Genomic DNA, 14,860 nt, shown 5'->3' on the forward strand with positions numbered 1-14,860 from the left:
TCTCCTTCTTATGGAGTTTGACCGTTTGACCGTACGCAATATCGTCAAAATGGTGTCTCAGGGCTTTCTTAGATATCAAATTTCCTTAAAGGACAAAGACTGATATGGGGTTTGCAGAATGATGTATGTAGATATATAATTATGATTTACGTCATCATCCTCTTTCAGCTGCTCCCATTAGGGTGTTGTCTACACAACTGACCTGGCAAAAGTTTTATGCCAGATGCCCTTCCTGAAGCAACCCTCCCTATATGCCTTGACTTGTGGTTATAATCTTATGTAACTGTGTGAAAGCTATATTAAATAATTTAAAATGATGATGTTAAGAAACATCAGCATAAATAAATGTCCTTGAACGATATACAGAATATATATTATCAGACGTGCTTCAAAAACAGAACAGTTCATGTAAAAGAAGGCAATCCTTTAAGAAGAGACTAATGCAGTAGATATTATTTATGCACCAAATGTGGGATCATGTACAGACTTAAAAGAGCATCACAAATGCCGGTGCTTGAAAAAGACACAAGTGATCTCTTTGATTTTGCTTTACAAATTACCTGTAGAAAGGCTATGATGAATACTACAAGATTTACCAAACAACCCTAAGACATGTATTTCTTGCCTCAGGTAACAGATGTACAACAGCTTCTTTGGTCAATGTAGTTTCCTAGCAACTGTTATTTGTGTGATGCTCTCTGATGCTTAACATAATCAGAAATGATGGATTTCTTGTTCCTTACCATAGTAGTTTGTGTGAGCTGTGGATTTATAATGGAACCCTGAGCTGTGATAAATCAATTGATTTATGTGGTGACATTGACATGCAGGAATATATGTCATGTGTCATGTATCACAACGAACTGCAGTTCAGAACTATGCATCCTTGGTGTAGCTAAAGTGTTTCAGTATGTATTTCATGGTATTTATTTTATGGAATTTAACCAGATGGGCTTGTATATGCTCTCCTCAAATGTCTCATTGAGTCAGTTGTCTTTGGACCTTTTTTGGTAGGTAATAACCACTGCTACTGGGACTGGGAATCACATCGCTAATTTCTACTGACAAACACGTATATAATTTATCCCACCCATTGAAAAATGGCATTAGTACAAGATCATTAATAGTACTCACCTTACCCATTAGGGGCATTAATGTTTTGTCTGATCACCGTACATGTCATAGCGCCCCCACTGGTGCACTTCTCATTTTTTTTTCCCGTGAACCCACTTCACAATTTTAGTAAAATTGACATTAATTTAAAACTGACATTAATATAAACTTGTGTTGTTTTGCATAAATGCTCTCAGGAAATATTTATACACTACAAATTATTTATTTAAGCACTTGATCTATAGTTTTGATTTAATTCTGCATAATTCACACATTCTAAAGCTCCTAGAGACTTAAAATAATTTTATAATAGTATAATCGTGATAAAAGGCTTAACAATAAAAATAAATAAATAATCCATTATTATTTACCAGAATCAAAATAACAGTAGAATTTAATGCTGTAATTACCATTAAATGTAAGAGTGGATCTGACTAGTATTGGGATGTAATCCTAGATCTATTGATCGCTGACGAAAGCCATAATAAATATTCTAAAAATAGTATTATTACATTGTAATTATTATTCAGTTTTATTAAGACCAAAACAGATTGTTTGATATTAAATACTCGAATTTTAATGTAGCTTTCCTCTTTTTTTTGGTTTTTTTTGTTACAGTTGTCTGTATAAAAATGCTTATTATGTGCATGAATTGCATTTTATCCATGAGGTGCAAGCGATTAAAGAAATGATGAACTAATGGTGCGCGCTACCGTGAAGCGTAACGGAATGATTTCAGGCTCCGCCACCTCCAGCCCGGAGGCGAGTACAGTCACCGATAAACACGTGGTTTCCGGTCGTCTGTCACTAAGGCCACGGCGCTGATCCCAGATCAGCAGGCGAGACGGGAGTCGCTCCACCTGGCGCCGCTGGTGCCGTTCTCCGACCGGTCCTGGATCAGCGCGCCCGTTTGAATTGACAGCTGATACGCATTATTATAAGCTGGCGTTGGCGTACGCGACACTGCGTTTCCATCAGACGCTTGTTGGCGTTTGTGCGTTTTTCACAAAATCCACCGGACGGCTGTTCAGCTTGCAGCAGCCGACAGAGGCCCCATCCGCAGGCAACCTGGAAGAGACGGGCGCGGTGCAAATATGCACCCAACACGGATTCTGCGTTGCTCGGGCAGAAAGTGAAGTGATGGTGGCCCAATGTGTGGATACCGAGCGGAGGGAGCCCGGTCGGGTCGTCTTGGTCAAGAAAATAATCATGCGGGATGCGAGTGCGGTAAGTGTGCCGAGACGGTAGCCGACGGCCGGATTGAATGGACGTTTCGTGTTGTGGGCTATGGCAGCCACAGTCCAGCATTAACGCTCGATGTTAAACTGACAACTGATCATCCAGTGCTCTATTTGCGCCGATCAGCCACAGCATTAAAACCTCTGATGGCCGAAGTGAATTACACCGATCACGTCACAGTGGCAGCCGTCAAGCGAGCGCGATGCCTGTCAGCACTTGGAATGAATGATCTGAGGGACAAGGTCTCTGAAACCGATTTTATTACCCGCTAAATTGAGTCAAAGGAAGGACAAACGTTGCAGGAGGGACGTCGACATTGATGAGATGTTGCATTATCAACAATGGAGCAGTGAAGTGAGGGGAATAATGGGGCCTGGTCTGAGGAAAATCCTGTCACCCAACCTACCCAGAGACAACGTGCACCGTTTATATTCGGTTGAGGTTTATTGTCATATGTACAAAGTACAGCGTACAGAGCACAATGAAATTCTTACTTGAACATAGAACATGATACATAGAAGACATAGAAGACAAAGTGCAGCAGCAATAAATAAATAAATCCCTCTGTCCCTAGTTATTCCAAAAACAATTTAAAGGGCATGACTTGTGCTCTATACATCCGCACTCGATCACACATCGGCTGGGAGCAAAACAAAACCGTTCTGATTTAGAACTGATATACACTAAAGACACCGCCCTCGACGGGTCGGACGCGCGTACAGCTCTCATCGCTGTAAAATGGAGGCAGTTGAACAGGACGGGGATGAAAACGCGGCGACATGGCGGACATTAGTGCTGCGTGCGAAAACAGATAGATTACGCACAGACGGTCCGACCGGAGTTGTTACGTAACCGCGGCAGCGCGCGCGCCCGCGCCCGCGCGCCACCTTCCACGGGCGCGCGCGCGCGCGCAGACCCCGCACTGTGGAGAAACGCTGCGGCCATTTTCAACACGTCAGGTGGCGACTGCGGGGTGTAAAGGTCGTTTGTTGCGTTGCGACGCCGATGCTAAGATGCTAAGTCAAATATTTTACTCGCAACATATTTTATTTAAAAAAGTCAAGAAAATGTTATGACGATGATAACAAAAAAAGTTAAAACATTATTCCAATGTACAGTTAACATGTTGTTATGAAAAAGTAGATCTGCCCGAGAGACAGCTGCTAAATAAAAGCTTATTTAAAAATCTGCTGCAAATTTACTATGATTTCGGGGCTCTACGGGAAAGTGCCTTGTCACCTGTAGTAATTCTTTTCACTCCAGACACTCACATACCAGAAATATTTTGAAAATCAAAAAGGGCGTTTTAACAAATCTACAGAGCAGGTCGGATAAAAGAAAGATCGAAGATAACTTCTTCAACCTCCAAAACCTATAAGACTGCGACCATCTGATAAATGCCATAAATGTATCAACTTGTGAAGACATATCGAACCTCTGCAGTTGTAATATTCTTTTAACGTCACATTACGTTTCAATAAATAATCAGTCCGTGCCATTTGCATGATTCCTGTGAGACATATGAACCACTGATGCAGAAATAGAGATAGTTTATAAGAGTTTGCTCTAGACGTCTCTGGGCTCATTGTCTGTGATCTGTGTACCAGGCACAAGAGGGCATTGGAAAAGCCAGCGTCTACCATGCTGTGGTCATCATTTTCCTTGAATTCTTTGCCTGGGGACTGCTCACAACCCCCATGCTGACTGTAAGTCCTGACTGTCCTTTCCTGCTCCTGTAATGTGACTTTATCTGACAACATCTGTTCATCTTTATATTTAATGCCCGAGCCAATTTAACTCAACAACTACCATCTCTAAAGCCTGCCTAGAATTCTCAAAAGGTTGGCAGCAGGGCTCTTCCTTGGAGATACAAGGAAAACAAGGCTTGGAATTGGAGTAGAGGACAAATTAAACAGCTGTGATTTATAGGCCAAATTAAAACTGTTCTACCATTTAAATCCATGGGCAGCCATTTCAGAGAGTAAAATTTTTCATGTGTTAAGTGGTGCTTTTATGTTGCTAAGCAACTGTTACCTCTTAAAGTTTCTTGTCTGCAGAATGTTTAGATTATTTGTATTAATTTTATAACAATCATGGCAACCATTAAGCAATAGGACACTGGAGAACATGCATTTCGGTGATTTTTATTTTGGTTAATGGACACTGATAAGGATTATTGCTTTATCATTCAAATAGTGTTTACATTTTCGATCTGATTTTTTCAGGTTTTACACGAAACATTTCCACAGCACACATTTCTTATGAATGGCCTCATTCAGGGGGTGAAGGTGAGGTTATAGTCTATTGATTTGATGGTTAATTTTGTCTACTGTGTCTCTGAGCTCTGCCAGAATGACTGTTTTCCCCCTTTCTTCTCATTCAGGGACTGCTGTCCTTCCTGAGTGCACCGCTGATCGGCGCACTTTCAGATGTGTGGGGCAGGAGATCGTTTCTCTTGGTGACTGTGTTCTTTACCTGTGCCCCCATACCACTCATGAGACTCAGCCCATGGTAAGGTTGGCCCTCCTCCTCAAAGCAAGTCAGAAGGTTTTGTTGGTTTAAATAAGCAATTTATTTTAAATTAACTAAAATTATGGGCAGATGACAGAATGAGTGAGTGAGTAAGTGAGTCCATCTAGGATGAGTCCCTCTCCTGCTCCCAGTGTACAGGGATGGGCTCCAGCGCCCGTCACCCTGGTAAAGATAAAGTGTTTTTGGATAGTGAGTGAGTGAGAAGTAACAGTTGTCAGATGTCATGTAGAAGATTCGTGAATATGGTGTTGCAGGGATAGTTACCGCAGTAAGCAACAGACAACACTCTTTATCACTGTGTGTCTCAATTCCTGCAGAAACACCACCTCACAGTGAATGGATTATGTATTACAGAGATCCCTTTTAATGTGTATTAATCTCAAATTCATATTGCTGGATCTACAGTAAGAGGAGGAATGGACCTTGCCCTTCACCTTGTTTAACCCTGTTTTTTTTTCACAGGTGGTATTTTGCAATGATCTCTGTTTCTGGGGCTTTCTCAGTCACATTCTCAGTCATTTTCGCATATGTAGCAGATGTAACAGAGGAGCGTGACCGAAGCACTGCCTACGGTCTGGTAAGAGCACAGATTACTAGTTTCATTCAAAAGATTTTCTCCATTTTCATCATGTTTTTTAGCCATTTTTTGTGCATTTAACTTTTTCATACTGAAGCATTCCCATTATCCTACGTTTATTCACATTAATTTCTTTTGTAACCTTCTCATTCTGTAACAGATGTAACAGACCTGGAACAACCATTATGTTTTGTCATACTCAGTTCTTTAAGGACTTTTATAAACTCTGTGGTAGTGTTGTTTTCAGCAATGACATTTATGACAAAATACCTTTGTCCCCGAACCTTCTTGACATGATGAAGACTAGACGGAAATGCTGGTCATGTGAGGATAACTATAATTAAATGTATAATGTAATATTGTTGATGAATAAAAATGAGACTAAATATGTATTACAATATGAAAATGATACAAAAATGTCTCTTCAATTTTCATTGACGCCAATGAGATGAGACGTTAGTTCTTCTCATTTCATCGCATTATTATATCGCGGTCTCAGTTTCCTATATATCCCATCCAGTTTCACAGATGACGTCAATTTCACAATATGCAATTGTGGAATTAATTAGATTTCACGATACTTCTGATGGCTGGGAGAAAATGACAAAGTGATCTTTCCATGTCTGAAATGGATGTATTCTTGAGGCTATATAGTAACAATAATATAATAATAATAATAAAATATTGTTTTAATTTGGAAGTGGGTTTGGCTAAACTAAAATGATATTTATGTCTGTTCTACTAGGTGCTTGTACAGTATTGACTGGGTTAAATAAAATTGCATTACTAAAAAGAGACTGAAATACAATTTTCATTGACTATAATTAGACTAAAATGTCTTAAGTTCACAACGACTAAAACTAAACAAAAATATTCATGGATAATTCTGACAAAATGAATTTTAGCTGACTGAAACTTGACTTGACTAAAATGAGTGTGGATGTGGCTAAGACTAATAAAAACTAAAATGACAGCTTGACGCAAAGACTAGACTAAAACTAAAATTAAGAGTATGCTCTGTTAGTACAGTTCTCTTTTTTTGGAACATGTTTGCTCTTAATCAGCTCATTAAGATCATGTAAGTGTTCACTTAAATGCATAGTAAATAGCACTTTGCCAGCATATTTCATATTTTTATTCAAAATGATTTAAGAAAAGAATAGTGCTCTTGCAGGGTTGAACTATCATTATAAGTAGTATCTAATTGAGCAGTTTCCATGCCACCTTCTGCAGGTATCTGCCACTTTTGCAGCCAGCCTGGTGACGAGTCCGGCGATCGGGGCGTACCTGTCGGCATGCTATGGCGATAACCTAGTAGTGCTTGTTGCCACTTTGATCGCCCTTGCCGACATCTGTTTCATCCTGCTGGCTGTGCCGGAGTCTCTGCCCATGAAGATGAGGCTCAACACCTGGGGGGTCCCCATCTCCTGGGAGCAGGCTGACCCATTTGCTGTACGTGTTGCTTCACCCCTTCTTTTCTTTTATTTGAGTAGCAGATTAAAGAAGAGGCGTTCAGATGCATTTTCATCCCTCAGGCTTCACTTTGTTCTGTATGAAATAGTGTTTGACAACTAATGGGCCTCTCCAGTGCATTCTGCTACTTAGTGTGCATTGTACAAAGGAAGCAACCAGTGGTGTGATTTTAGCTCCACTTGCATCTCGCAGAGGTTTTATTTAGTCTCTTTTTCTCCACAGTCCTTCAGGAAAGTGGGAAAGGACACCACAGTGCTCCTCATTTGTATCACAGTTTTCCTATCTTATTTACCTGAGGCAGGACAATACTCCAGTTTTTTCCTGTACCTGAGACAGGTGAGACCACCTCACAGATGTGTGCCCACTCTTCTGGAGCATGCTTAGGCCAAAAGTAAAACATGCATGTGCAGTTTTACAAGTGTTTTTTGTACAGGTTACTGATTCTATAGGTTCTTTTGCATCTAGCCTGACTGTTGGTGTTTTGTGAGACCCTTTTCTGTCATAATGCTCCTCGTGAAATACTCTTGCACTTCACTGAGCACATTGATGGGCCCCTTACTGTGGGAGTGATTGGGGTTTGATGGGGCAGGAACAGTGTAATGCAGTTCTCTCTCGGTGCTTCTCTTTCTGTCTTTCACACTTTCACGCTCACTCTCTCTCCTGCCAGGTCATAAACTTCACCCCCACCACCATTGCAGTGTTTATTGGGGTGGTGGGTGTCCTGTCCATTGTGGCCCAGGTATGTATTTAATTTGCATCTTCTAACCTTTTGGCATTTGCACTCTTCATTATCCATTTTTCATTTATAATAAAGCATGTGTTAAATAGGTTAGTGATATTTGTCAGTAACATCACTGTTTCAATATATTTAATCAGAAAATGAAATAGAACATAGTTCAGCTGAAACAAGGTCAACAGTTTTGGTTTGAAAGTTTTGGTGACCTTGAGAGGTTCTGTAGATGTTGTAGTGTTTAATGTTCTTCCCATGTGCTAGTGATGTGCAGCTTTTATTTCTGTTTATTTTGGCAGACCCTTTTCCTTACTCTTCTAATGAAGACCATTGGAAACAAGAACACAGTGCTTTTGGGATTGGGTTTCCAGATCCTTCAGCTGACCTGGTATGGCTTGGGCTCCGAGCCATGGTGAGTCTTGTCCTATCCTCTTTCTCTCCTGTCCTCTGCTCAGCTCTCCTGTGAGGAGTGTTTGATGGGCTCTCTCTGGTCTTTTTAACGGCAGGATGATGTGGGCGGCTGGTGCAGTAGCAGCCATGTCCAGCATCACCTTCCCTGCGGTGAGCGCACTCGTATCCCGCAGTGCTGACGCTGACAAACAAGGTGAGAACACAAGCAAAGGGCACTTCTGTTTGTTGTTATTATAGCTATTATTATTATTATTATTACATTTAAACAAATCACATTTCGTTGCTGTATAAAAATTTGAATATGATGGTTACTACATGTTGATCCGTAACTAATAATAACTGTGCGATAAGTGCTGTACTGTGGTGTTTCTGTCAGCAGTCATGATTAGTGAATGCTGCTCTGCTTCGGTGTCTTTGTGTTTTGTAATGGTAATAAATCCTGTTCTGTCTCTTTCATTCTCAGGGCTGGTCCAGGGTATGATTACAGGAATTCGTGGGCTGTGTAATGGGTTGGGTCCAGCCCTCTATGGCTTTGTCTTCTTCCTCTTTAATGTGGAGTTGAATGAGCTCACTCCAATCGAGCATAACTACCCTATTCCTGGCCTGAGTCCTGGCGAGGTAAAAGAGTAGAAATGATAGAGTTTCTGCCGTACGACCAAACGAAACCTTTTCTAATTTTGCCATGTATCATCCACACACCATCTACTCCTCATTTCAGCACTGCTGTCTCTGTCAAAGTTCTGTGTCACCCTGCTCTTTTCCTTTTTTCCTCTGTTCTCTTGAGTAGGCCAAATTGCAAACATATGAAACACTGTTTTATTCTCTCTTGATATTTGAATTTGTTTTGTTTTTCCATACAGCGGACTGTCATTCCAGGGCCACCATTTCTCTTGGGCGCATGCACAGTGGTGGTGGCTTTCGTCGTGGCTCTCTTCATCCCTGAGCGCAGTGCCCAGCCTGAGAAGCCGTGCCCAGCTCGCAAACCCAGTGTCAGCCTGGCCAGTCCAAACACCAACACCCCACTGCCAGGCAGCGACGAGGACTCTGAGCCTCTACTGCAGGACAGCACTGTGTGACTGAGAGAGCCAGAGCACCCTGGTTTTGTAGCTGGCCATTAGCAGGGTCTCATGCTGTCCTGACAACACATCATACATCACTTTGTGTTGCCAGTCAAGAGAGTGAAAGTCCAGGTCAACTGGATTGCATTACTCTGAATTAGCATTCCCAAGCTCCCTTATCATAGCAGAGGGAGTGGTTTTTTGAGGAGGTTGCAACATATTGCATAATTGATGCAATGTTTTATGCGAGTTTCAAAAAACTGTTTTTTATTAGCTTATTCATAGGTTTATGATAAATATGCCACAGACCATGTTAATAGCCTAAATTGCAGCTGACAAAAGATGTATTGTTACATATCGATTAGAAGAGTTTTGGTTAATTAGATGAAAGGTTGTACATTTTACATTGTGAAAGGTTGTGAATTTCACCTGAACAGTGGGTCAAAGAGCTGGGGCTCTTTGATTAAGCTAAGCATAAAATGTGTATCTATGTACTGTTGCTCTATGCAGAATCATAATTAATTTCAGAATATTGGTACACAGAAATCTGAATTGTGATATATTTTGTTAACCACTTACAAGAGTATAATCAGTATTACCTTTTTTTGTTCAGTATTACATCATGCCATGGAAAGCATCATAGGGGTGCATCAGAATTTGATGCTGTTTTACTAGTGTAACTGATTCAAAAAGGGATCGATCTTAGACAAACAACATGACATATTCATGAGCCAAATATGTGGCCCTGTGTCATTGGGAAATTCATTTGTGCTTGAATGATTTGGCCAGTATCTCTTTTGTACTGTTCCTTGACTCTAGCTGTGTATGTTTTGCTCTGAAATGTGAGTACATGGATCCAGTTACAGTTGGAAGTGTGTGTGATTGTGTATTAATTACACCCTGTGAGTGAACTGGTTTAGGAAATGACAACCAATCCTGGTAAATCTGTCCATGTTGAGACAGTGTGCTGAGGTAAATTTAAACCATATCTTTCCACTGAGATCCTTTGAAATAGATATCGGCCATTTGACAAAGGGCTGATTTTCAAGTGATTCTTGTGTGTGTGTGCGCTTGGGTGTGAGTATGTATTTATACTGCACACAGCCAATAGCTGTCAAATTGTACAGTGTATAACAGCATAATTAATATTCAGTGTGAAGCCTGAAATAGATTGTACTGTATAATATGTCTTGAAAATAAGTTTAATTGTTGACTATATTTTCATGTGATCTCTAACCAGCCTCACATGTTTTGTATGTTTGGCTGATTTTTGTCAGCACTGTTGATACGTGTAAATTTCTATTTGTTGTATAGATTATTTGGCTTTCAGTGTGTTTAGAAGTCTGCCCTGCATCTGTGACATTTAGGCCTAGTCTTGAACTTTAGGCCTAGCACCATCTCTTTCTATGAATGTGCCTAATGTGTCACCAAAAGGAACTGTAAATACTTTGTACATGGAGCTGCTGTTTGCAATGGCACAGCCAGTGAGATGTACATGGGCTACATATTTGTAATTTAATGTTTTGTCTTGGAGTCTTAAGATCTATAACTATTAATAAAAGATCTGAGGCCATGAATCAAAACTGTGTGGGTATTTTTATTCATTTTAAGCTTACATACAGCTGTACTGCATTGTGATCACTAGGTGGAGATGTGGTGCTGTTCTTGTCTGAAAACCTCCTCTGAAAACCTCCAGTGCACTCCAGCCTTCATCTGCCTGTCAGCTAAAGATGTCAGATCAACTGGAATTCTGGAAAGTAATGGTTCAGAAATGGGAGTAAACAGATGGGAAGTAGTGTGTGTACACCCATTCCTGCAAGCAGGGAGAAGTACATTTTTGGGATCTCAAGAAAAATAAGATCAACACCAAATGAGATCGGAATAAGTGTCTGAAATTAGATCTTAATACTGCGTTCTGATGGACATTGTTTATTCAGTCACAGCATTTTGTCACAGACTAGGCACGATAAACACATGAGAAATGTCCTCAGGCTCCTTCCTGAATGTCGACACGTCTTGAACCTCAGATAGCTGTTACTGTCTCTCAGCTGCATTGCTGTGGCCTTTCCTCATCTCCAGGGGGCAATGTTGGGGCTTTGTGTTCCTCTCCCACCAGGCGCGTGATGCTGATGCCTACTGAGGCAGAGAATGCAAGCCGTACCATCAGAGAATTCATTCCACCAAGCAGACTGATAAATGCCTGGGCTAAATAGCCTGGAAGCCAGGCCATTTTACAGAGCAGCAAATCAGTTCACCTGTGAAAATGCATCTCTTCACAAGCTGGAGTACCAGCAGTAGCCTTTTCATTGCTTTTCTCTAACCTTTTTGTTGTGCATCAATTAGTTTTCTCTAAAGGATAGCGTTCATTTTTAAATTGCCCACAGTAGAACATATGAAATGGGTGTACCTCAACCATGCAGTGCACGACTGGGGTCAGATATGTTACAAATAAGTTTATTGACAAGCTGACAAAAACAGAATTGTGTAGGATCTGAACATCAAATAAAAGCATACAGACTTTATTAAAAGAACAAGAAAGCTGTGTCCCAAAGCCCACTTTGGTGATTTGTCTGCATTGCTACACTTTGCAAGAGTTTTTCTTCAATTTTTTTCTTCATTTAAGAGGACAGGTGGCACGCTAGTGGCTTGGAAGCACGGTGTGGGCTGTGGCTTCTTTGTTTGTTAGCAGGAGGCATGAAGCAGGAAGGGAAGACGTGCCACCCACCTCAGAGTACTGGAACTGGAAGATGGCATGGCAGGCTTTACTCGGGAACGACGTGTAACGGGTAATCACAGGGGTGGATTCGGCATTGGAGGACAATCTGGAATCTTTGTTGTGTCTGGAAGAAATGGTTGGTAGCATCGAGGTCAGAATGGGAACCAGTAGGGCGAAGTCAGTGTGAGGCAAGGGCAGTCAGAAGAAAAAGACTTACAGTAAATGTGACACTAGGGATGACAAATGAGTTCACAGTTCACAGCTTCGCCCCTTTTATACTGTCCGGTTTCATGGGTGTGGTGTACTTCCAGTTAGTCCAGGGCGCGGCCCTCAGTGCGCCCTCTGGTGGGCTGAGGTTGGGAAGTGGGCATGACAGCTTTCTATTTACATAACTTTAAACATAACCTACATTCATAACCTAGTCAATAAAACCACACCACAGATTTTGTCACTATATATGAGCAACCATAATAATTTCACTGAACTATATATATAACATTGCAGTGCATGGGATATTTTAAGATCATGGGCAGAAAAGACTACCTGAGGTAAGGAAGCAGCCCCATAACAGAAGGTTGTGGGTTCGAATCCAGAACTAGTAAGGTGCCACCGAGCAAGGAAAATTACTGTCATTGCATGTGTGTTTTTGGGCCTTAGGTTGTTTAGTTTTTAATGAACTCAAACTACATTAAAGAATCCAAAAAATAGGCCAAATGATAGTCCAGTTGACTTACTGGAGAGGATTTAAGGTCTTCCTCCACATGTAGTACCACAGCCTTTAAAAAAAATAAAATAGATGCTTTACTTGTTGCATGTAAGTCACAGTTACAGTCACACCATTCAGAAATAAAGCCACAGCATGATGGAGCTGTATGATCTGCAGCAGATGCTTTGATCTGTGAGGAGAATAAAAGAGCAGATTTTCCTCCACTGCCCTGGTTCTCAGGTTGATTTCTGCCCGTGAGGTTTGGTTGCTCCAGGCTAATGTGTGACATGCCTGAAGGCTGAACGCTATAATTCACCACTGCTGGATGTGGTACATAATACCAATGATGACATTTAAAGTACTTAAGTAATGCTGTGCACGGCAACAGGCTTTGTATGCCATGTCAACGAGCAGTGTCTTAAGTGCTTTTCGAAAGCAGCTGCACTGTGCAGTTATTCATTTCACAATTGAAATGCTAAGGGCAGAGATGCAGATACTTTGACAAATCCATAAAAAGGCAGGAGTTTCATAAGATAAGGTCTGAAGTGACTGCTGCTATTCTACTCTGAAGATGATAATGTTGATGATGAGGATGAAGCTTATGTTTATTGAATGTTTCTACCATTACATACTGTGAAACACTGTAATTATTCTTAATGCATATCATATTGTATATTACTTACCATGTACTATTTCTAGTCCGCCAATATGTAATTTTTGACATGGTACAAGAATTCATTACATGGTGCCATTTCCACCACTTTGAGAACACCTACAATTTACTTTTCTTTCCTCATTGTTTGTCACTCACTTACTATGTGTAAATCCTTGTCATTGTGTGTATGTTGTTGTGCCCAAGCTTCTCTAGCATACTAGAAGAGTATGCAACAAGCTTATATTTAACTATAGGTATGAACACTAAAGGCCCAAAGTTGAATATGGCCTTCGATGGGAGCGAATGCATCAATACAACTTGCCGTTTTGGACGGGGTAGTGCTCCTTAGGTCCAAGACAGTATACAGAATGGTTTTTATTGTCTTAGTTTGTTACAAATGTTAGATATGTATTTACGTGAACAGAATGAGTTGTTTTTAATGTAGCCTACCTTTATGTTTAAAATGTAATTCATTGAACAATCGATCGGCTTGCCATCTGTTAACTCTTGTTATTTTCTGGGGTCAAAACCTAGTCTCTGGTGGTTTATGATTGGAAAACCCTCCTGGACCTCAGACCTTCTTCTGACAATCTAGTCCAGTTTGGACAGAAAACGTATCACCCCCGTGTTTCTGGTTTACCTGCGTGCAGAAAGCGGCGTTGTTGGGGGAAACAAAGTGCCGTGCTGCTGCTGCTTTCTATGGAGACACTGGACTGGAACATCGTCACTTCATCCTGTGGCATTCTATTGAGCCGGTCGGCTCCTGTCTGGTTCCCTTGATCGGCATGGATGACGAGCAGCAGACCCGGTGGTGACCCATCACAACCTGTGGCTGCTTGTTAGAGCTTCATGAACGGCTCATGCCAGGATGCTCTTGTAAGCTCAAGATCACTAGCCAATAAAACTTTCACAAAGGATTTCTTCCCGTCCAACGTGTTGGGTTTTTTATGCATAACGGAATCCTGGACTACTGCCGGTGAGTCCAGTGTTCTTCTGCTTTTCAGCTCTCCGAGGACATCAGGTCGTGGAGGAGGTAAACATTTACAGAAAAAAACTACATTGGCAAACAGGTCCTATTCCAGTTTTGAGATGAACCTGTTTGAGCTGGGCTCTGCTTATATACAGACCACCCAAGTACAACAAGGACTTTATCGCAAGTTTTCTGGCAGGAATACTACCTAAATATGATCAATACAATACGACAAAGTGGACCATAAGATCCTCCTGTCTCGTTTACACATCTGGGTGGGCATTCAGGGTGGTGTTCTAGAGTGGTTTAGGTCTTACCTAACTGAGAGAAGGTTTTGTGTCTGAATCTGTTCCAGCACCTCTCACGTGTGGAGTGCCTCAAGGTTCAATTCTTGGACCTCATCTCTTTGTATTTACTTCCTCTAGGGTCAGTTCTTTGGAAATATAGAAATATGGTTATTTAAGTCAACATTTGACACATGCAGCGATATGTGACAAATTGACATTTGATGCACAGATCAGCTCAGTGGTCAAAGCCAGCTTTTTTCAATTGAGACCACTGAAGCATACTACTTGTCTCTTGCTGTCACTTTGAGATTTTAATTCATACTTTTATAAATCATCTGGACTACTGCAACACACTTTATGTTGGGCTTACTTGATCGACTTCAGGTGCTCCAA

General features: G+C 41.1%; 1 protein-coding gene and 1 long non-coding RNA gene across 2 annotated transcripts; one reads left to right on the forward strand and one right to left on the reverse strand.

The window, feature by feature from the left end:
- The first annotated feature begins 1,963 nt into the window (after positions 1-1,963).
- mfsd14ba (major facilitator superfamily domain containing 14Ba) lies at positions 1,964-10,716 on the forward strand. Its single transcript, XM_028981445.1, has 12 exons — positions 1,964-2,340; positions 3,960-4,058; positions 4,578-4,640; positions 4,736-4,863; positions 5,347-5,461; positions 6,695-6,913; positions 7,157-7,270; positions 7,602-7,673; positions 7,964-8,076; positions 8,171-8,268; positions 8,539-8,693; positions 8,936-10,716. Exons 1-12 carry the CDS (start codon positions 2,254-2,256, stop codon positions 9,149-9,151), a joined length of 1,479 nt encoding a protein of 492 aa, XP_028837278.1. The 5' UTR covers positions 1,964-2,253; the 3' UTR covers positions 9,152-10,716.
- A 508-nt stretch (positions 10,717-11,224) lies between these two features.
- Positions 11,225-12,190, reverse strand: LOC114789592 (uncharacterized). Its single transcript, XR_003749692.1, has 3 exons — positions 12,067-12,190; positions 11,859-11,973; positions 11,225-11,269 (listed from the first exon to the last, which is right to left on the reverse strand). It is a non-coding gene; the product is annotated as an uncharacterized LOC114789592 (long non-coding RNA).
- Between the last annotated feature and the right edge of the window lie 2,670 nt (positions 12,191-14,860).

The sequence above is a fragment of the Denticeps clupeoides genome, chromosome 5 (assembly GCF_900700375.1).
Source record: "Denticeps clupeoides chromosome 5, fDenClu1.1, whole genome shotgun sequence".
NCBI classification, from domain to species: Eukaryota; Metazoa; Chordata; class Actinopteri; order Clupeiformes; family Denticipitidae; genus Denticeps; species Denticeps clupeoides.